The sequence below is a fragment of the Enhydra lutris genome, unplaced genomic scaffold, assembly GCF_002288905.1.
Source record: "Enhydra lutris kenyoni isolate GAN:26980312 unplaced genomic scaffold, ASM228890v2 scaffoldscaffold15, whole genome shotgun sequence".
In the NCBI taxonomy this organism is placed as follows: domain Eukaryota; kingdom Metazoa; phylum Chordata; class Mammalia; order Carnivora; family Mustelidae; genus Enhydra; species Enhydra lutris.
Window position 1 is genome coordinate 44,978,010 of NW_019154099.1, and position 23,447 is coordinate 45,001,456.

At 37.6% G+C, this 23,447-nt stretch overlaps 1 protein-coding gene across 1 annotated transcript in view; it reads left to right on the forward strand.

Moving 5' to 3' along the window:
* Positions 1–23,447, forward strand: part of LOC111146936 (glypican 5) — a 707,501-nt gene that overhangs the window by 277,855 nt on the left and 406,199 nt on the right. Inside the window, exon 3 of the mRNA XM_022502687.1 lies at positions 5,817–6,511. Coding sequence (XP_022358395.1) covers positions 5,817–6,511 — 695 coding nt within the window. The remainder of the gene's footprint in view (positions 1–5,816; positions 6,512–23,447) is intronic.

Here is a 23,447-nt window from a genome sequence, read left to right on the forward strand (position 1 = left end):
GAGACCAGATTAATTACCAGTATGTTAATTTTTGGTGATACAGATTAATATTCACTTACTATTTATTTGTATAGATGACTAATTTCTGAAGAATGATACTATAAATCATATTTTATAACATTTAAAAATATGTCATTAAATTAATATTCTAGAAAAATTTTTTTGCGTATTTTATGAAAAAGTTCAGGAAATATGCAAATATCAAAGGGATGAATTCAGTATAAAAACTTCCAGACTGGAGAAATTGGTAATTGCTTCTTTTACTTAAATATGCATATCTTCAGAGTCACTACGATGGTCTTCTACTAATTAAAGGAATTATTAAATGTGACTATATTAAAATTATTGGAAGGCATTTTTGTTAAATGATAAAGGCAGAAGGAATTACAGTTCATTGTAATATGTATGCTATAAAAACTGGTTGAGAAATTGCTCTTAAAATGGTCTGTCACTACATATCTACTCATGTATTGATGATTCAATACAGAGGAAAAGATAACTTCTGGCACAAACTAGCTCTAAAGTAGCCGGGTAGTAAGGAATTATCTGTGGTAGTAACAAAATCTGTGACTTGAGAATTGTAAGACACAAATATGTAAATTTCCTGAAAATTTCTCTTCAACCCAGGTACCCGTTGTAAAATCATCTGATTATCCACAGTTGATAGGATTTAATATTTCTTCATCTATTTCATTTCCATGTTTGAGACTATCTGGGGTCTTAAATTGTAATAGACACTTCGAACTTTGTATCTTAAAATGTTCATATATCAAAAATAATAAAAATATGAAAAGGATCATAAAATATCTGTTCATGTCATGCAGAGGAGGGTTATTATAACAGTTATTTCATGATCATTAGATTTTGAAATCATCTTTATCTTTAAAGCAATAAAAGCCCCATAAATATGGTTTCTCCCGTTGTAAAAAGCTACTTGCATGTAAGTCTTCACTGATTTTGCAATTTGTCAAATTTAATTTTAAATCAGTATCACCTTGTTTTATCACTACCAGTTGTATTTAAGCTAAATCCTTAGTTTACCTGTCATTTGTATGTACTCTAAAATGTCTCTAAAGGGAATGTGGGCTGAACAAAGTTGATACGAGTTTCTAGTCATGGGGATTTTGTTATTAAATTTTCACAAGATGCTAATGTTCAAAATGGAAGTGGATGGAGATCAACTTCATGCATTCCACCTTCACTTTCTACTTAATGAGATGATACATAAATTAATTCATAAAACTGGGGGAAATTATGTTCTTATTCAATCAGTAATTAGAGTACAGTGTCTTACTCAACCTACCACTCTTAGGCATTAAAAGGAGAGTTGGAAGTTTCTGGCCTTGGTCTGAGAGCACTGGAAAGAAGAGCTTATTGAAATTCTCAATGAAAAACAACAGACAGATGTTGGTTTGGTTTTTTTCCCCCCTAGTCTGTTTCTTAAATTCTTTAAGCAAGCCTAGCAAATGTTTATTTACTTTCAATAGATGTTCTAATTTTTGTCAACCAACAGAACACTATTATTTGTATAGCTTAGAAGGTTTTTTTTTTAACTTATTAAAACTTTGTAATGAAAGGACAGTATGTTTTCTCTTTAATAATGAAGTAGATGTGATACGTTATTTAGCATCTACCCTACCTTGGATTTATGCATATTGATTTTGTATGTGGATTATTCTTTTGCACAACAGCAAAATCACTGGTTTATATGACAGTTGTTTTGACAAGTTTAAATTCTTTTTGAAATCATAATACTAATTCCATAAAATGGAAACACACAACTCTGGAAAACATAGTAGGGGAACAAAATGATGAGTTTGCAAATTCAGAGTTAATACAAACAACTAAGTTTTAGTAAATTCAACTTCTGATTTTGCCATCTTTTTTTTTTCTTTAGATTTTGTTTACTTATTTGGCAGACAGAGATCACAAGCAGGCAGAGAGAGAGAGAGACGGGGAAGCAGGCTCCCTGCTGAGCAGTGATCCTGATGTGGGGCTCCATCGCAGGACCCTGAGATCATGACCTGAGCCGAAGGCAGAGGCTTAACCCACTGAGCCACCCAGATGCCCCACCATATTTTCTTTAAAAAAAAAAATAAAATAAAATTACCTGGTGGATTGGCCTCTAGATTGTTCAGTTTCTATAGTAAATGTTTATATATTAACATTTTATATTAGGATCAAAAATTCACAAAAGTATGTTTATCCCTCATCATTAAAGATTCAAATGTATAAAGAACAATTATTTGCTGTTCTCATCATCGGAGTTGAGAAATGTTTGGGATCACAAATACATTCAGAAATATTAGCATACGTTTAGGTTAATCCAATTAACTGGAATGTGTCAATATCAGATTTAACACAGATTGAAAGACAAATCTTTATATTGCGATGAGTTGATAGCATACTGAGAAACTGCTGCAAAAGAGTCCATTTTAAAAAGACATTTTGTGGGGCACCTGGGTGGCTCAGTGGGTTAAGCCTCTGCTTTCAGCTCAGGTCATGATCCCAGGGTCCTGGGACCGAGCTCCACATTGGGCTCTTTGCTCGGTGGGGAGCCTGCTTCCCCCTTTCTCTCTGCCTGCCTCTCTGACTACTTGTGATCTCTCTCTGTCAAATAAATAAATAAAATCTTTAAAAACAAAAGGATTTTGTGTTTAGATGTTCAGGAAATAATCAGAATGTTGATATTTGAGCATATGTCATCTCTTATTCAAAGGTTAGCAAAAATAATACATAGTCATGAAAACTAATATTTTAATTTTTACAGCATTAGAGACAAGTTTTAAAATGTTGCTCTAACAGGATTCCTAACATTTTTTACATTTTGCAGTTATTTTGTTTAAAAGGTCAAAGGAAAACTAGTCTGAAATAAAATTAAAGTAATGGTTTTAAACACTTTTATATCTTTTTTCAATATTGCTTTCACAGAATAATTTGCAAAACCTACTTGTTATAGCAGCTGAAAAGATAAATTCTATATATTCCTTACTCATTATTAGTTCTGAATTACTGGGACTAGAATTTATAAAGGAAAATTTTATTTTTTACTTTAAGAAATTGTGTTTGAACATCACTTAGAATTGGCAGAAATCAGAGGGAACATCTGTATTTCTTGGAGTAGCATTCAACCTTCATTGCACTGAGAATCTTTGGAGGGTATCAGTCACAATCACGTCTACAGCACGCACCTTAGAAAAAATGGTGGAAGGTATGTAAGTGTGCCTGTGGTATTGGTATCTTTAAATCTATCCTCATTTGATCTTAAGAGAAATTGCAAACATTGCTATTTAACCATCATTGGCAAATAATCTCATTTGCAACCTACCTCATAATTCTTGTCCACAAACAGTTTGCGGAGCGACATGAGCCTCTATTAATGAGAACGATATAAGCTTAGCAGTTTTATTTTAGTTCAGACCACAGGTTTAATTCACTTTTCACACTCACTCTTGCGGGTCTCTGAAAGCAGAGTGTAGTGGCTGAGACGGCAATTGTGGGGTCAGACTGTTGGCTGGAATGCTGTGGAGCTGCTCTATGAACGCAGGCAGAACCTGTCATAGGTTATCTGCAAGTGCAGTTTTTCAAAACCTGTCTAGGTTGAAGGAATCATGGAGGTTGATGGTTAAATGCAGACTCGGGAACCAAAACAAACCCGCTGGGTTGCAAACACCACTGCAGAGACCTGGCAGGCTGAATTTTCCTCACCCTGCCTGGGCCATCGGGTAAGTCCACTTGGCAGAGCAGCTAATCTCACTTGACGCCTTCTTTTACTCACATTTTTACTGAGTGTATAGTAGATAGCTTACATTCAAGTGGGCACTGGAGATGCAGAGATAACAGGTGTCCTGCTTCCTTAGTGCTCTGTGTTGCAACAGAGTCACAGCCACCTTTAAAAGCCATTGTTTTGGGGATGCCTGGATGGCTCAGTTGGTTAAGCATCTGTCATTGGTTTAGATCATGATCCCAGGGATCATGATCCTGGGATCAAGTCCCACATCAGGCTTCTTGTTCTGGGATGAGCCTGCTTCCTCCTCTACCTCTCTTGAATAAATAAATAAAATATTTTTTAAAAACTAAAAAAAAAAAAAAATAATAATAATAATAAAAGTTGTTGCCTTTGATAATAAGCTAGATGCCCTTCTTTGGTTCAGACTGCTGCCACAGAATACGGGGTGCCCTATATAAATGAGAGAACATTTATTTCTCATAGTTCTGGAGGCTGGGAAGTCCAAGATCCTTTTGCTGGCAGATTCATTGTCTGGCGAGAACCTCCTTCCTGGTTCCCGGATGGTCATGTCACTGTGTCCTCACATAGCAGAAGGGACAAAGGAGCTTTCCAGAGCCTCTTTTGTGGAGGCGCTAATCCCATTCACGAGGGCTTCACCCTCATGACCAAGTTACCTCCGAAGGCCTCACTCCCAAGTGCCGTCATATTGGAGATTAGATTTCAGCAGATTAATTTTAGGGGATAAACAATCGTTCTGTCTGGAGCAGGCACCTTGATATATCACACCAAAGCTTGAAACCCAACATTTAATGGTCTCAGCATAGAATCAGAATACACGATACTGTATTTCATCTGTCCGCGCTTTTCATAAAGGGGTTTGGTTTGGTTTGGTTTGGTGTTGTTGCTGTGTATCTGTTTTTAGGACACTACGGCATATTCTTGACACAGTTCCACATTATTCGTAGCTTGCCTTGCACTTCTGCCTTTTATTATTTCGTTTTATTCTACTGTCATTGCATCTCCTTTTATAATATATTCAATGGTCTGATTAGTGAATTATTGTGTGGTCTTTTACAACCCAATTAAAAATAACGATGAGACTGGGGTTATGGGAGATAATTTTATTGAGTGTATTTTACAATTAATTATGTATTGATAACAGTCCAGCATCATTATTTATTATAATTAGGCTAATTATAAAATGTAATTACTAGAATATCCAAGGTATTCAACTGCTGCTTAAAGCTATCATTTTGAAATACAACTTTTGCTTGCTGATGACTACAGCCTTCCTTAATTTGTAGAAAAATTATGCTTTGTTATTTCTATGGAGAAATTGATTGGGAAGCATCATTCCCTAAGTGAGAAAATAAAATGTCGCACCGTAGTTTTTGGGTGATAAGGTAATAAGAACAACAGAACACAGTTCAGAAGATGCTCACAGAGTTATTGTCCTGGACTAATACAACTCAAACAGGGTTTGCCAGTCAAGGCATTGTTTAACCATGAACTATTTTACTTTCTTTTTAATTTGACCATGCTAGGGCGGGTCCTGAGGATTATCAGTCTTCTCTATGGGCATTGAGCTTCTCTGTGCAATAACTGGTGTATAATCTACTAGCTTTCATTCTGGGAAAAAAAAAAAAAGGATAAAAGAAAAAGTGTAAAATAAAGTAGGTGTTAGTCAAATATCTAATGACAATCTTTTATCAACCATGAACCCACGGCTGGAAATTATCTTCTCAGTGACACTGTTCCTTCCATCATTGGTGGATTACGGTTGACTGTGGAACAGAGTAAGTAGGGAACCACTGTATCGTAACTTCTTTTTTATTTCTATACTTTGTAAAGATGTTTGACTCTGGGAAATGCATCTTAAAATATTTGTGTGGTGTGTAATGCCCACTGTTGACCAGCCATTATCCTGGGAAGGCTAACGTGGGTTTAGTTGGCGGAACACTCCCATTTGGATCCTTAGTGCATTGGGTAGGATGCATTAAGCTCATTTACTGTCTGGAGCAGACAGTTGCACAGTTTTAACATGCATACTAATCCTTTTCCTGTTTTACCTCTGCTTTTGTCACAGAAACCCTCGAAACTCTCATCAGGCAAGCAGAGAACTACACCAGCATTCTCTTCTGCAACACCTATAGGAACATGGCCCTAGAGGCTGCAGCTTCCGTTCAGGAGCTGTTCACTGACGTGGGGCTCTATTTATTTGGTGCGGATGTTAATCCCGAAGAGTTTGTAAACCGATTCTTTGACAGTCTTTTCCCTCTCGTCTACAATCACCTCATTAACCCTGACGTGTCGGACAGTTCCCTGGAATATTCGGAATGCCTCCGGATGGCCCGCCGGGATGTTAGTCCCTTTGGTAATATTCCCCAAAGAGTAATGGGGCAGATGGGCAGATCGCTGCTGCCCAGCCGCACGTTTCTGCAGGCGCTGAATCTGGGCATTGAAGTCATCAATACCACAGACCATTTGCATGTCTCCAAAGAGTGCAGCAGGGCCCTGCTGAGGATGCAGTACTGTCCTCTCTGCCAGGGCCTGACTCTCAGCAAGCCTTGCATGGGGTACTGCCTCAACGTCGTGAGAGGCTGCTTGGCACACACGGCAGAGCTGAATCCGCACTGGCATGCCTACATCCGGTCACTGGAGGAGCTCTCAGATGCCATGCATGGAACATACGACATTGAACATGTGCTCCTGAACTTCCACGTGCTTGTTAATGATGCTGTGACACAAGCTCACCTCGATGGACAGAAGTTATCGGAACAGGTAAGTAGCCACACCACATCTCCTGACCCATGGCTTGGAACTCAGGCATTAGCCCCATATATAAAGTTCCGTGCTTTATAAGCACACCATTTATGAACTTGAAAATGATGACAGCTAAACAAGTTAGGGCCTCAGGAAAGAGTAGGAGAATGCATGGATTGCCATATTTGAGTCAAGGTATATTTTCTATATCTTACAGTAGAAGTTTGGTTAGCTACGTTCCACTTTTTCCTTGAAGTAGAAGCCTTCTCCTAGGGTTAGTTCAGTGAGGGAGAGAGGACTCAGGTTTAAAATCAGGACCAGCAAGGATTCGAATCTGCCCTCTGCCAGGAATTCCCAGATGCTTTAGATTTTTTGAGCCCGTCTCCTCATTGATTAAAAAAAAAGAGAGAGAAGAGTAACATGTAACTTTTGGAGTATTCTTTTTTGGGAAGATAGACAATATGTATGCGAACTACCTAGTATGGTGCCTGATGCTCAAAAAAATGGGTCGTTATTGTTAGCATTTCCAAGGTGTTCAGCATTCAAATAGAAAATGCTAATGATATATTCATTAAATGAAGACTTGACAGCTTAATGTTCGGAAGTGTTTCTTCAGAGACTCTTCAGAATCTGTCACAGTGATGGTGTAATGATTTTTCAAAATGTGCCATATGCAACATCATGGTGTTTTATTCCAAGAAGACTTTAGAAAGTGTTTGAAACAAAATCATGGAGTAAAAGGGAGCAGGAGTTTTCTATTTCTCCCACCTTCTATAGAATCATTTTCTTACATATTCACAGCCTCCTGAGTAACATTCTCATATCCCATATAATGAAATAGGACCTGTTGCTGGTGTTTACCCTCCATCATTCCTCCTGAAACAAAATTATAGTCCTTGGTGCTGAGAGAAGACATCTCCCCGCCCCCCAGTACTAATTTACTGAATTAATAAACATCCTAATCATTAGCTTTATAGGTCAGTTTCTTTAATTTCTGGTAGATTTTGGATCTGAAAATATTTATGTGCAATCATCTCCTCACCTTTTTCCCTAACTTTCAGGGTCTTTGCAGGGCCCATGTGAGCCTATAAGGTACCCTTAACCAGATTAGACATGGTGCCCTCTTCAGGTGCATGTCACACCCTTGTATGGCTTGGTGGGTAGAGAGTGAGCTGGATATCAACTCCTGCTTCCCAATTTAGTCAGCTGGGTGTCCTTAGACAGTGAACGAGATTCCCAACCATATGCAGTGGTTGGAATCTTTCTGCAAGCTTGTTCCTTTCTGGAGATCAGATTAGCACCAGAACGTCTGAGAGGAATATAATACACCAACTCAAAATGAGGTATAAAAGACATTGAAGGCTTCAAGTATTTCTTAGTTACAAGAAGTAAGATCCAGGAAACAAATATGAATACTACGATATCGAGTATCTGCAGAAGGGAGGACAGGCACAAGAGCTCTGAAATCAAGCCTAGATTTGATTATTAATTTCTGGCATGCTATGCAAACTTGTAGGGTTAGAGTTCTCTAATATCTCTAAGTAAATAGGTTTTAATGCCTTTTATTATGTATTTTTAAGAACTGGAGGGCCTGTTTGTATCCTTAAAATCTATCACATAGAAAATAATGTTTTTCCTATTTCAAACACTAACAGAGGTTCATACTTAGATAAACATGTTTTTCAAATCCTGCGTTTGCTAGTCATTTGTCATGTGGCCTGGGAAAGCTACTAACACCCTTTGATTCTGTTTGATCTTGTGTGGAGAAGGTAGAAATGGTTCACATGGGATAAAGTCAGTAAGGCTCTGACATGGGTAGACACTGGTCCTAGAAATGCTTTTTTCTTTCCCTATTCTAAGGCTGGCCCTGAGCAAACCTCAGGGAAGCAGGTTGCTTTAGTATCTCAAAGGATTAGAATCACCATTGTACTTGTGTTTTATAAATAAGTCTTGTTTTTATTTATTTTTAAAATATTCTATTTACTTATTTTAGAGAGAGAGTGTGGGTGAGCAGGGGGGAGAGGCAGAGAGAGGGAGGGAGAAAGAGAATCTCCAGCAGACTCCCGGCTGAGTGTGGAGCCCAGTTTGGGGTTTGATCTCACCATCCTGTATCATGACCTGAGCCCAAACCAAAAGTTGGAGGCTTAACCCACTGAGCCACCCAGGTGCCCCTATAAATAAGTTTTAAACAAGATTTCTGTCATATGAAACTCTGTGGTGGATTTATAAAGAACATTCTTTTCTTTTAGGCAAATCATTTGATTTGCTAAATCAGTCGTCCTATGACTATCTTGAGAAATACCCATCATTACTAATACGTTGTAGATTCTTTTCTAAGTGAAACAACTGAGATTCTCTTTAAAACTTACGGCAGCAGCAGAAGGAGATACTGACTTTAAATTCCTTGAAAATTGACTCATTAATATTTATTTCTGCCAACTTCAAAGTGATTTATAAGCTGTTTATCAAGCTTCGATAACCAGTTCACACATCAACGAATTTAACAAACTCAAAATAAATTACTGGAGAGCCAGAACATAATGACTTTCTCACATTCCCAAAGCAATCTCTGAGATCTAGGACTTCCAAGTCAAGTCCTCAGTAAATACATATTTTCACTTTAAGAAATCCATAGAGGTATCTGCTGTATCATGTTTCTGTTGGATGAATTTCAACTGGAAAGAAAAATGTTCTGTTTCCTGAAAAAAATCATAAGTATCTTCTATTTAATAAGACATTAGAGAAACAGAATCTAATTTACAATAGAGTATTTTCATTTTATAATTATTCTGGGGCTTAAGGCAATGCTTAATTTAATAAAACACTAACAGAGAGTCAGCAAAGTGTAGATACTAAAAGCACGGGCTCTACTGTCAGACTGGATTTCACATCTGCTGTACACTTACTAGCTGTGAGTTTGAGCGTTTGATTACTGATCTCTCTCTGCTTTGGTGAAATACCTACCTACAATAATACCTACACCATGGAGTTCTTGTTAGAATAAAATGAGCTTTCACACTTAGATGAGCGTCTTGTACATGGTGAATGTTTGAATCCTACTAATTATCATCTCATTGCATTATTTATGGATACTTTGTTGGTTTCTCTGATGTTGTAAATGCTCCCAAAGCAAACATGCCCTTCCTAACGTGGTGTAGAGTTAAAATTTTTTTTAATCATTTAATGTAAGGAAATAATTGTCAAGATTCTTTTTGAATGAGAAAAAACCCTAGAATTTTTAGAAAACATTATGCAACTCCATAATGTGTTTTAATATTAATGGCTATTAATTAATAATTAATAGATTATTTAATGATTGAATGATTCCTTATTAGGAAATCATTTATTTATTTTGTAAATAAAAACTTGGTTGTTTTGCTATTCATTGTATTTAGCATATTATTTATTAATATAATTTAATATTTTACCTTACTCAAAGAACCCAGGACCTGTGTTAATTTCAGCATTTCAACATCTTCTAAATGGAACAGATGTTACTAAGAAATTCAGCAGAGCATTGATTCTATACAATTTTAGAAGCAAATTTTTTTTCCTGCTTTATTGGCATACAATTGACAACATCACATTTTTATTTAAATATTTGGTAGAATTCACCAGTGAAATTTGGTCCTGGGCTTTTCTTTGTTGAGAGGTGTGTGTGTTTTGTTTTGTTTTATTTTTATTACTGATTTAATCTTCTTACTCATTATTGGTCTGTTCAGATTTTTATTTCTTTTTGATTTAGTTTTGGTAGGTTCTGTGCTTCCAGGAATTTATCCATTTATTCTGGGTTATCCACTGTGTTGGCATAAAGTTGGTCTTAGCAGTCTCTTATGATTCTTTATATTTCTGTGATGTCAGTTGTAATGTTTCTTCTTTGACTTATAGTTTTATTATTTGAGACTTCCCCATTTTTTTCTTAGTCTAGCTACTTTTTTATCTTTTCAAAGACCAGCTCTTAATTTCATTGATCTTTTCTATTGTTTTTCTAGTTTCCAATTTCATTTATTTCTGCCTTGATCTTTGTTATGTCTTTTCTTCTGGCAACTTTGGGCTTAGTTCTATTTTTCCCCTTGCTAAGGATGTAAAGTTAGGTTGTTTATTTGTGAGTTTTTCCCCCTTACCATAGATGTTCATCACTATAAACTTCCCAGCCAGCACTGCTTTTGCTGGATCTCATAAATTTTGATATGCTCTGTTTTCACAACTGGGATTTGGGGTAGCTCTCCAGACTGAATGGTGCTTTGCTGAGGATGGGATTTATGGCAAGTGTGTGTGTCTCAGTTCTGCTTGCCCATTTCAGGATAGGTGTTTTCTCATTCCCAATGTGTTCAGCTAGTTTCTGGATTTCTTTCAGAGGAAATTTCTGTAGTGTAGTTGTATGGTTTGTTCATTTGGTGCCTCTGTGGGAGGAGGGAAATTCAGGAGCTTCCTCTGTTGCTATCTTGGGAATTACTACCACAAAAAGCTTTTTTTTTTTTTTTTTTTTTAAGTCTGTAATGGGTTTAGAAACATAATTTCCAACAGTAAAAGTCCTAATTTGTATTTTTAAATAGATAATCAGTTTTTCACATCTCTTACCTATGCACTATTAGTAGAGATTCAGCTGGTTGCATTCAAATTACTTTAGAATAGCTATTCACTTCAATTTTAATACCTATCAAAATTGAGTTTAAGGTGAATTGTACACACTAGTGCACTCTAATTAAACTCTGTTGTTGAGATAACTATAGCTCATCACTTCCTGTCTATACACTCACATTTATCTGCATCTAAAAATGAAAACTTAATAAATTAATCATGTGTTTTTAAGTATCTTAGTGGTATTCTTCTATATAAATTGAAATGGAAAATTAAAATAGTAACCTGGATGATTTCTGGCAAGTCACTAATTTTCTATAATGTGGCATACAGTTTCCTAAAAATCACTGTTATACGATTTTGTATAATAAAGATTATAGGACAAATAAGGTTGAGACAACACATTACCCTCCGAAGGGTGCATCCCTGAAATGGTTTCCAGTGTGGGAACGGTAGGAGGAATGTACATTCCAAGGACATGGGTAGGGGGAGGTTTCGAGCCTCCAATTACCTCTGTCCAGCTTACATGTCACCTGGCAGTCACATCCTCTCAGGGACAACCTTCAATAGTTCCACAAGAAACAAAAAGCCGAGAAGGAATTATGTCTGAAGCAAACTTTTTTTTTTTTAAACAAGATTTTATTCATGTACGTTTTTGTATTTGGCTGCCACAGAATAAAAGACCATGACCAAAAGTTGTAAATTAACATCCTATGGATCAGTTTTTTGGGTATCTAGGTGAAACTTCATTGAAAACATACTCAAGATATACTTAAGCTATCATTTTAACCTGTGCCTGATTTTTTTATTTAATTTATGTGGAGGGCTGATGTTATTAGTAGATTCTTCCACTGGACATGTTCTTCTGCAAAGAACAAGCTCCACACGAGACAAGGGACAATCCGAAGACGTCAACTAGTCACAAATGAAGGGGAAAGATACAAGTTTCTAGGGTAAAGGAGATCTCAGAGCGAATCCAATCTAAGTGGGACAACCCAAAGTAGAAAAATCTGTAAGCTCATAAAAAGAAGATTCATTAGATCATGAGAGACCATTCAGTCCAGGTCATCGTCTCATACAGAAGTCACTTCAGAATGTTGTCACCTGCTTATTTCCACACACTAGTAGTGAGTGGAAACTTGCCTTTGCAAAATGGCGGCAGGAGTATGTAGCCATAATTCATGGGTTCTCCTCTCTTTTCAACTGTGGGATGAGGCAAAAATTTTCTGACTAGAGGTAAATCAAAGGTTCTATCGTCCAGTGATTTTCTGCTCAAATAAATGTAATATGTCAAGATATTTCTGTAACATGGTCAGCCTCTGCTGTTAAGAATTTTCCTCGCATGCATGATTAGATCTAAAGCCTTCATCTTTTGGAGATTTTCCCCCTGCACTTATAGGTCATGGAGGAAAGGGAGGTCCAGTTTGGTCCTTTGAGAATGTCTCCAGAGCTTGAAATGATTTTCGGTAGTGAGGGCCAGTCATGACCCATGCACCTCATATGAGGTAAGCCTATTTTTTTTTTTTTTAAGGAACACATTAGATAAGAAGCTTGCATAATTTAAAGATAGATATTTCCTAAGACTTTGAAAATGTGGCATGACTGATTTGGGATGTTATCTTTCTGAGAAAGATTATAATATGAATTACTTGAAAATAAATACTGAAAACCATGATGGTTTATTTCTGTTTAATTTCCTAAGAAAGGAATAATTATTAAATGTCTTGTGAAGATCTAGAGGTCTATAAAGGAAAATCTGGGCAAAGATCTCCTGGAACAATGGCCTATCATGTTTGTAGATTATTTCTAGTTGTTTGAAAATTCATCCTTATGGTGAATGAATAGTTGTGTCCTCAGTTGCCATGCATGGTACTCTAGACTGTAATGCTCTGAAGACAGGGACTTAGTCTTGGCCATCTTAAACTTTGGATATTTGAAGGCTGTTATTTTGCCTGCTTTCCTGACATCTTTCCAGACTATTCACTCCTGTTTTACTCAATTCTTCTTTTTAGGCTTTCTTGTTAGGATCACTATTTCAACTACACAGCTCTGTCTGGCTCTTCTGGAAAACTTGCTGACTCAGGATGGAGTTGGCCAGACTGCTGCAAGCCTGGGGGTTGACAACTGGTGGATACTGGGCATGGATCTTTTCATTCCCTCCCTATCACAGCCAAGTGCTTCTCCTTCCTCAGGGATCTGCCATCTGGAAGAGTCCTGCCCTTTGGTCTTAGGCCTCTGCCAAATGCATTTTTTTTTTTTTTTAATGAACAATGGAAGGACAGTTTTCAGAACCTTTAATTTCTTCCTCATTCAATTTTTGTGTGATGTATTTGCTTTGTAAAGTTATTGTTGTTTCTCTGAGCAAACAGAGTTCTTATCTTAGTAACATGAGCTTTTGTCTCCTGCGCCTGAAGGTTTTAATAATACCCAGGGATTCTTTTTAATTTTCCTGAAGTATTTTTAATTGAATTTTCTAAGTGTGTGGCTGTTCAGATGCATCACTGATATTTTTAGCTGTTTTGGAGTGATTTCCTTCTACCTTAAATGGAGTAAATTCTCTCTAAATTGGAAGCTTCATGCATAAAACTTGGTTTCCTATTCTTGATCAAGTTCAAGAAGCATATGATATTCCTGCTGCAATTTTCATCTCTTCCTTTCTCCTTGGATGTTTTCTGACTGCAACAAAGCTTTCTTGGTTGGAGATTTTTCACATGACTTTAAATGATTTTTGCATTGAGAATTCTAGCTTCTGCAGTTACTTGGTGTACATTTACTTTATCTTCTTCTTTGAAAGTTTGTAAATTGGTAGTCATATAAATCAGCAGTCCTTTGGCTTCACCAACGGAGAAGCCTCCATTTTCCAGTGCCTTCCTTATATCCAATATAATGTTTGCACAATCTCTGCTCTCTTCCCCAAGAACAGCAGCCCAACTATTCATCTGTAGCAAGTGTTCACCTAGAGGACTGATCTAACTGTTATTGAGGACTCACTCTGTGGACAGAGTTTTATGAGATTATTTTTTCTTTTTAGTAAATTTGTCCACTCTATGCTTCCTTTTTTGAGGTTCTTATGAAAGGAACTTTATCCTTCTCTGAAGATTAGAATTTACCTCCAAAGTCTTCATTAATGCTGTCTGAAGCTTTTCTTCATTGTTTGGCTGGATTTTGAAGGTTGTTTTAGTTGCAGTTTTGTTATTTGCTTTGATGCTTCTTCTAAGGAGTTAACTTTGTTTATAATGTCAGCCATCATCTGAACTTGTAAACTTATAGATTTTTCTCTTTTCCATGCTTCCTGTAAGTACCTGGTTTAAGCTCAAGTAAAGAGTGGTAGCTTTCTAGCTCTTTATTCATCATCTTCACATTTACTATGTCTTAAGGAAGTTTTAAAGCTTGCTTCTGGTATAGTTAATTCAAATTCTCCAAACTCTCTTACTAAGTGGCCCGAATTTTCAAACCATTCGTTATTTTTACTCCAGAGGGACAGACATTCTTGTGGTCAGTTCTTTGTTTCTCCTTGCATAGTAACAGAGGGTTTTAGACACAGAAAAAATCCCATTCTAACTGTAAAACTACCACTTCTCACAGTATTCCCTGGGCTGTTGGGCCCCCCACTGCTGGTCATGGAGCAACATTATACAGAGTATTATGACCATCAGTGTAACTTCTCTGCACCCCAAGGCCATTGATGGGTCACCTCACGTTGCCATGACTCTGTGGTCACAGCAGACTACACAGTTCTTCTCAGAATGTCCCTGGTGCCTAAAAACCAGGGCAGACCTCAGTGGAGGTTTTAGAATTGACAAGAAAACAGTGCCTGCCACCCCTGGCCACCTCTTCACCCACAAAGTCAGCAGTCATATCACACGGCCGGGGGATATGGAATAGGCTCTGTAGGCCAAGGCAGATTCTCAGCAGCTCTGGCCACCTGGGGTCTTCCTGGACTGTGCCAAGAACTTAACAGGGAAATGTCTTTCCACATCAGTAATTATTCTTGTTCGGGAAGCTCTACAGTGGAGGGTTGCATGTACCCAACCCTGGCCCCTTCTTCCGTAAGCTTTTCATTTTGTGTCTTTGAAGACCTACTTCAGCTGATGATGATCAGGAAAGACTCTGTCAGTGCTCCCCTTGGTATGTTTCTCGCTGGCCATGAATGTGTATTGGGAAGGATGGAAGATGCAGTCTGATAGGCTCTGGGTAGGCTCTCCACTCACTTCTCTATTTCCACATTTAACAACTAATGAAGACCTAAGAGGACTTTTCAAAGTCTTCACATTTCAAAAATGTGCAGTCTAGCCATGGGGTCTTTGGCTCCACTCCCATTTTTCTCCTAGGACTGTGCCCTAAGGGCCTTTATGGACCAGAGGAGCTGGGGGCTGATATCTGACCCTTCAGCAGCTGTCTTTTGAGACAAGGAGAATCTCCCAATCTTTAAAGCTGAAGTTTCCTGGTTCCTTCTTCCATTTTCAGGCACTCTGTGTTTGTTTGGAGATGAGAACAAGCAGATGAGACACTGTTGTGGCTACTGCTACCACTGTTGCAAAACCACCCAAGGGCAATGGGAAAAGGAATAGACATAGAAAGCCAGCACCGGTGTGGTGGGTATAAGAGGGTCAGTGTTAAGATGTATCCTAAATTCTTCAGTGACCTTTGAGCTGTGTTTGTCTGTATGATATGGACAGTCTGATTTGAAGAGGATCCCACTTTAGTCCATCAATCAACAGTAGGTGTTTGATGCTGGATCTCGCCATTGGGCGAGGACTAATGCGCATCAAGGTGACCTACCTCTGGGTCTGATCTAGGGATAGGAAATCTTTATCCAAGCAGACGGAGAAGGACTCTAATAATAATCTCCTGTATTGCCAAATGTTATGTGGTTATAATTTTTCTCAATGAAGTAGTAATATTTTTGAAAGTTATCCAAAAAGTGAGAAGAAGGCAAAAAATTATGCTGTACTCTTTTGATGATTTAATAGGAGAGAGCACCTGAGTTATCACAAGGTATATGTTTTTTGTTGTTGTTTTTAGTTACTGTTTAACTCACTGTAAAGGCCATACTGTGCTCTGTAAAGCTACATGTTAATTTTCAGATGATTAATACATTAAAAATAATTTTTGTCCTGTTGAATTACAAGTTATTTTTATCTGAGTGAGAAAAAACCCTGCAAAGTTATGGTTTTATTTACCTGAAAAATATTAATTTTATTTGTTATTATTCTAACATTAGACTAATAGCCCAGTGTTCTTTTTTTTCCCCACTGACTATAATGCTAATCTCTTTCAAGCAGCTTTATTGCTCTTCTTATTCCCTCATTAAGGAATTGAACAAGTCTTTCACGATAGCTCTTTATATATTCGTTTTAGAGGCATACATTTTATCTTTTTGAAAATGATACTTTAATGCATTGAGAAAAAAAAAGGCACTACAGACATTATTTCTTATAATGGGTAACATTGTTTTTGGTAGGTAGGAAGTGCCAGAAACTCAAATTCATTTAATACTTCCAGAGGAAAGGGGTGGCTATTAGGGCCATATAGCCAAAAGGCCCAATTGCTGCAGATAACTGAGGGTCTGATTTGATCCAGTTCCTCATAAACGTTATTGGGATTCTTGTCTACTTCTCAATGAAACTTATCTGTGTTGGTTTGTTTCTCAGGCAGGCTTTCCCCAGATGGTAATGAGGTAAGCCATAAAACTTCTAGGGTCATCACCTTCTAGTTTAGCAAGAAAAAAAAAATGACTTATTTCTCAGAATTTCCTATGTTCTTGCTTATCACTCTGGTTTTGGGGCTCTTCCTTTCCCTGAGGCATCTACTGGTTTCTTGACTGGCCACCTTCGGGTCATTTTCCCATTGTGGAACCATGAATGGGATCAGCTCACAGAAACATGTCAGGACAGAGTTGGAGAGGGTATTTCCAGAGGAGGAATACAGGACAGCAATGAAAACAGAAAAAAAAAAGAAAAAAATCAAACAAATGAGAAATAAAAAAGGATAATTTACGTAAATGAAGGGTGTAATTCATGATCACTATCTGTTAGAATTGTGCCCGAGCATTAATATACATATGACAATAAATTAAGATCTGAGCAAAATACAAATAAATACACAAATTAAAATAAAACATAATAGAAATAGAAAATATGTTAGAACTATTGTGTATTCCAAGAACATAATGGGATTACTAGAAGCATGTGCTTTAAATTCACAAGTAATACATCATGTATTATACTCGCCAAGCTAATGTTTACATAAAGGTACTAATTAATACAATTAGACAACACATCAATAAAAATAACCTGATAAAAATAGGCAAAGGGTTTAGACATTCGCCAAGGAAAGTATAAATGTGGCTAGTAAAATAAATGTGGCTCATAAAATATGTTCTACATCATTAGTCATTAAGAACATTCACATCAAACCACAATGAGACAATGAGATACCACTTCATGACCCTCCTAGGGTGGCTATAATATAAACAGTCAATAATAACATGTATTGATTAACAACACAGGAAATGCTAGATGTTGGCAAGGATGCCAACAGTGCATTACACTGTTGGTGGGAATGCAGACTGGTACAGCCACTCTGGAAAATAGTATGGAGTTTCCTTCAAAAGTGAGAAATAGAACCACTCTATTTTTCATCAATTGCACTACTAGGTATTTACACAAAGGATATAAAAATACAGATTTGAAAGAGTACATGCCCCCTGATGTTTATAGCAGCATTATCAACAACAGCCAAACTGTGGAAAGGGCCCAATGTCCGTCAACTGATGAATGTACAATGGAATATTACTCAGCCATCAAGAAGAATTAAATCTTGCCATTTCATGGTAATTCATGCCATTTCATGCTCTAATCATTACATGGATAGAGCTAGAGTGTATTATGCTAAGCAAAATACGTCAGAGAAAGACAAATACCATATGATTTCACTCATGTCGAATTTAAGAAACAAAACCGATGAACATATTGGAGGGTGATAAAAAGAGAGGGAAATAAACCATAAGAGACTCATAAAGATAGAGAACACACTGAGGGTTTCCTGAGGGGTGGTGGGTAGGGGGAATGGGTTAAATGGGGGATGGGTATTAAGGAGGGCCCTTGTGATGAGCCCTGTGTGTTGTATGTAAGTGATGAGTCACTGTCTTCTGTTCCTGAAACTGATGCTACACTATATGTTAACTAATTAGAATTTAGGGGTGCCTGGGTGGCTCAGTGGTTTAAAGCCTCTGCCTTTGGCTCAGGTCATGATCCCAGGGTCCTGGGATTGAGTCCCACATCGGGCTCCCTGCTCAGCGGGGATCCTGCTTCCTCCTCTCTCTCTGTCTGCATCTCTGCCTACTTGTGATGTCTGTCAAATAAATAAATAAAATATTTTAAAAAACTAATTAGAATTTGAATTAAAATTTGAAAAAGAAAAAAACAAGACAAATCAAACAATAACAAGTGTTGATGAGGCCGTGAATAAATCTGGACACTCGTGCTTTGCTGGAGAGATTGTAAACTAGTGCAGCAACGTTGGAAAAGTTTGGCAGCTCCTCATATAGTTAAATGTAGAGTGAACACATGACCTAGCCATTCCAGGCTAAGGTGTACCCAAGAGAACTGAATACATATGTTTCTAAAAGCATATATAGACAACTGTGGCAGCTTTGTTTATAATAGCCAAAAAGTGGAAATGACCTAAATGTTTATCAGTTGCTGAATGGATAAGTAAAATGTCATATAACCTTACAATGGAATATTTTTCTACAATAAAATAAGAATGAAGTACTGTTGCATGGTACAATGTGATTGAACCTTGAAAAGATTATCTTATGTGAAAGAAGTTAGTCACAAAAGACCACATATCACATGATTCTGATCTTATGAAAAGTCTAGAATAGCAAATCCATTGAGACAGAAAGTAGATTAGTGGTTCCTGGGAGCTGGGGCGATGGGGGGAATGAAGAATTACTGCTAATGTGCATAAGACTGTTTTTGCAGGGGAAAGTGATAAAAATACTGGAAAATTATATAACAATGATCGTTGCATATCTCTGTCAACATAGTGAAATTCACTGAACTGCACATTTCAAAAGGGTGACTTTTATGGTACATCAATTGTATAACAATAAAGCTGTTATAAAAAAGTTATAATGTATAATTTTGAAAATTGGCTCCTACAAAAGGAAAACCAGCATATTCCAGGGAATGATTTCCATTTATAGGTTTGTTCTTTTTGTTGGCATATGCTTGTGGAGGCTTTGGGAACTCAGAGGGACAATGTGTCTATTCATTTGTCATCCAAATGACACACTAAAAATGTTTTTGGAGACATTTTATCATTTAATGCTTCAGGGTCCTTCAGTGAAATAATTCTCCCCCATATATTAAAGGTGATGTTTTCTCTGCAGATAGTAAACTTTCTGACCTTGAAAAAGTGCTTTTCTCATTGGAGAAGTTTTGGGACCAGAGTAAAAATGAAGAGCCAGATAATCTCATTCATTTATCCAAACCTCCAACAAATACATGTGGAGTGTTTGCAGTGTACCCGGCATTGCTGGACACGGGCTGTGTACACCAGCTGGACAGCCAGCTGCTCTGTTGGAGCTGACAGTAGACTCACTCACTTTTCCAGAGCTCTGTAGCGGTATTCTAGTCTATTCTCCGCACAGAAAGTCAAAATAATCTTAACAGACTATAAAATAGATTATGCTTAAAATCCCAACAATCTGAGGGTTTTGAAGGGGCAGGGGGTGGGAGGTTGGGGGAACCAGATGGTGGGTATTAGAGAGGGCACGGATTGCATGGAGCACTGGGTGTGGTGCAAAAACAATGAATACTGTTACGTTGAAAAGAAATAAAAAAAAAAAATCCTTTAGTGGCTTCCTGTTGACCTTAGAATAAAATCCAAAAGGGTTCCTACTGTCTTCAGTGCCTTGCTCGTCTGCCCTGTAGAGCCTCCCACTTTACCCTCATCTCCCACCACTCTTACGAATCCTTTGCTCTAGCTTGGCTAGAGTTCTCTTGTTTCCTGTAGCATACAGTCCTCTTGACACACTTGTCATTTATGTTTTCCTGAAAGTGGGCTCCTTTCCTGCCAACCATGCCCCACTTGCCACCCTAACACCTTTATCTAGCTAATGCTAATGTTGCTCCTCATTTTGGTCTTACCTTTTTTTTAATATATTTTTTTATTTTTTTATAAACATATAGTGTATTATTAGCCCCAGGGGTACAGGTCTGTGAAGCCAGGTTTACACACTTCACAACACTCACCATAGCACATATCCTCCCCAATGTCCATAACCCCACCCCCCTCTCCCTACCCCCTGCGCCCTGGCAACCCTCAGTTTGTTTTGTGAGATTAAGAGTCTCTTATGGTTTGTCTCCCTCCCGATCCCATCTTGTTTCATTTATTCTTTTCCTACCCCCCAAACTCCCCACATTGCATCTCTACTTCCTCATATCAGGAAGATCATAGGACAGTTGTCTATTTTGGTCTTACCTTTGCTACTAACTCTGGGAAGCTTCCCTGGGCCTTTGTAGAAAAAGTTGAGCAACTCTGTAATGTATTAGGGACACCATAACTTTTCCTTTATAGCATTTTGGATACATGTCGTTATTTAATTCTTTTATATTGATTGTAAGTGTCAAAAGGGCAGAGACTGTCTGCTGTGTTCATCACAGTATCTCTAGAGTCTAAGTCTTGATGGACATACGCATTCCTCAGTGAATACTTGTTGGTCAACAGTAGATCTCACCTTTCTCCTGCATTGCTTGGACTCTTGGAATCGTTTCCATATTGATCTCTCTGTGCCACCTTTGCCTTCTTTGTGTCTCCATGAAAAAAATTCCAACTCCTTAGCATGGTGTAGAAGGCCTTCTGTGTAGGGATACCACTCCTTTTCACTCATCGTTCTCATTCCCCTTCTCCTCACCTGCCCTCCCTCATATTTGCATTCCAGATTAAAGAACGACACCCATGCTGTTGTCTCATGTGGAGTTGCATATTCTTCTACTATGAATTACCGACAAACCCAGAAACTTGTCCAGAGAATTCCCTGGATCTTTTTCATCTCTTTCTCCCTTGTGCCTATTAGAGTGTCTGGCAGTATTTTTTGAGCTGAAATGACCTCCATGCTCCATAGTAGAAACTTCTTGATTAATGCCTCGAATTAGATTCAATTTTAGGCATTTACAATTTTTCATTGAATCTTAAATTACTAGCATTTCATACCTCCCATGAGAGCACAGCAAGACAATTACAATAATCTATGATTCTTTTAATGAGTGCACAAAATGCTTCTATTTAAATTTTTATGTAGATAAATAGACTGGCATTATCAATATTATATCTGCATTTATCTTAAGCCCAGTCAAAAAATCCCATTTGTTAAATTAGGTTACTGGAAGTAAAGACAAAGCAAAAATAATAAACATTTAAAACAAATCTTAATAGAAGTGCATATGATCTACTCTATGTAATTCTGGGAGTTGTCCTACCCCATGCCTTCCACCTTCCAGTTCTCATCCAGGAAGGCAAACATCAGGTACTTGGGCTTCCTATATCTCATACTAGTGTGGTATGATGGTAGCCAGAGCTGCTTGGGGTCTGGGTTAGGACTGAGGTAGACTTTCAGGCCAGATGCCCTATAGGTTCTAGACACCTACCTCTGGTTTGCAGAATCCTCATGATTCATCTAAGGAAGTCTTAAAAATTGCTTTCTGTCATTTACTAGTGTTCTTTTTAGATGTTAGTAGTAGGTGTTCTTTGATAAAATGTTGCATGATCTTAAGTTTGGGGAAAAGCTGCATGCAATATTCATTTCCTACAGTATTGCAGGTTATTTCTATGCAGATTAGTGTGTCAAAGGCTCTGATAAATCCTGCTACTTAAAAATACCCATTAACTATTTTAAATAAAGCATATTCAATATATTATTTTACCAAGACCCCGTATTTGCCTGCATATGTTATGGATCTCCTACTAAAAACACTTTGGAAAGTGCTGCTCAGAGATATGTTTCCTGATTTATTTGGGGCTTCAGCCACAAGCAAATTACTTTTGGGGAAAGCTGAAGGCAATGTAGCCTGGCATCTGGCCAGGAAGTTTCAAGTTTCAAGTTGTACCGTTGGCAGCCATCATCCTCAGAGGGATTACCTCACATCACGAAAGGGTCAGTCACCCGAAAATTTACCATGGGCTCTGAGAAAACAGCCCAGAAACGGAATTCCTTTGAAAACTCCATGCGAACTTGATTGAATTGTATTTTCCCAGGTTTAGCAGTGTGAAAAGAGAAGGCTAAACATTCTCTTTGACCTTCTAAAAGTGGTCTATGCCCATAGAGAGATGAGAGAAAACATATCAGAGACAAATAGCTCTGTCTGTGTGTTATTCTTCTAACTTTACACTATTTATATTCAATTTCTTAGCTATATAAATTGAGAATTATAATATTCACAAGGACCATTAGGATGAATTCCCTAGATCGGATCATACACCAAAAGCAATGTATAATCACCTGCTTAACAATGTATGTTATTTGGGCAGATTGGTGTTCCCTCAATAACATGGATGAAGATAGAAATGCTTCATAAATGTATTATAAGTTCATAATATGTAACACTGATTAGAATATGATATTTTCCTCACTTGTTGATCAACAAACAATATGATTTATTAAAATGCACATTGCAGTCATCAGTGTCCTTGATAGAGGGTCCTTATTTCCATGCTTATTTCTATGCTGGGATATACAAAGTTCCGCCTCTGGTTCCCAGCCCAGAAGATAATATGTAGAATCATTTTACATCAAGTTGCTGCTGGTTTTTCCTCACACTGGCCATCAGCCAACAAGCTTTAGAACAAAGAAGTAGCAGGTCTTTCCTAATGTATTTTTTTGAGATTTTATTTATTTATTTGAGAGAGAGTGTGTTGGAGAGAGCAGAGGGAGGAGTAGAATGGGGAAGGATAGGGAGGGGCTGAGAATCTCAAGCAGGCTCCACTCTCTCAAGCTCAGTCTCACAACCCTGAGATCATGACCTGAACTGAAACCAAGAGTCAGATACTTAACCAGCTGAGCCAACCAGGCACCCCTCCTGATGTATTTTATGCAGAACAAGTTTTTTCCTGTTCAGAGATAGCAAAGATACTCTTTTTTTTTTTTTTTTCAAATTTACTAAACCGCCACCTTGGTAATACGAAGATTGGTAAGAGGAAGAGATTGAATTAAGATTCAGAGCTGGAAAAGTGCAAGTAAATAAAACACATGCATTTATTTTAATCTACCAGCAAAAGGCATTTTTGAAGTAAAATAACTGAAAGTAATTTTGCATTTATGAAACTTGAAATAAGGAAGGGAGCACTCCCTCCTTTAACACCT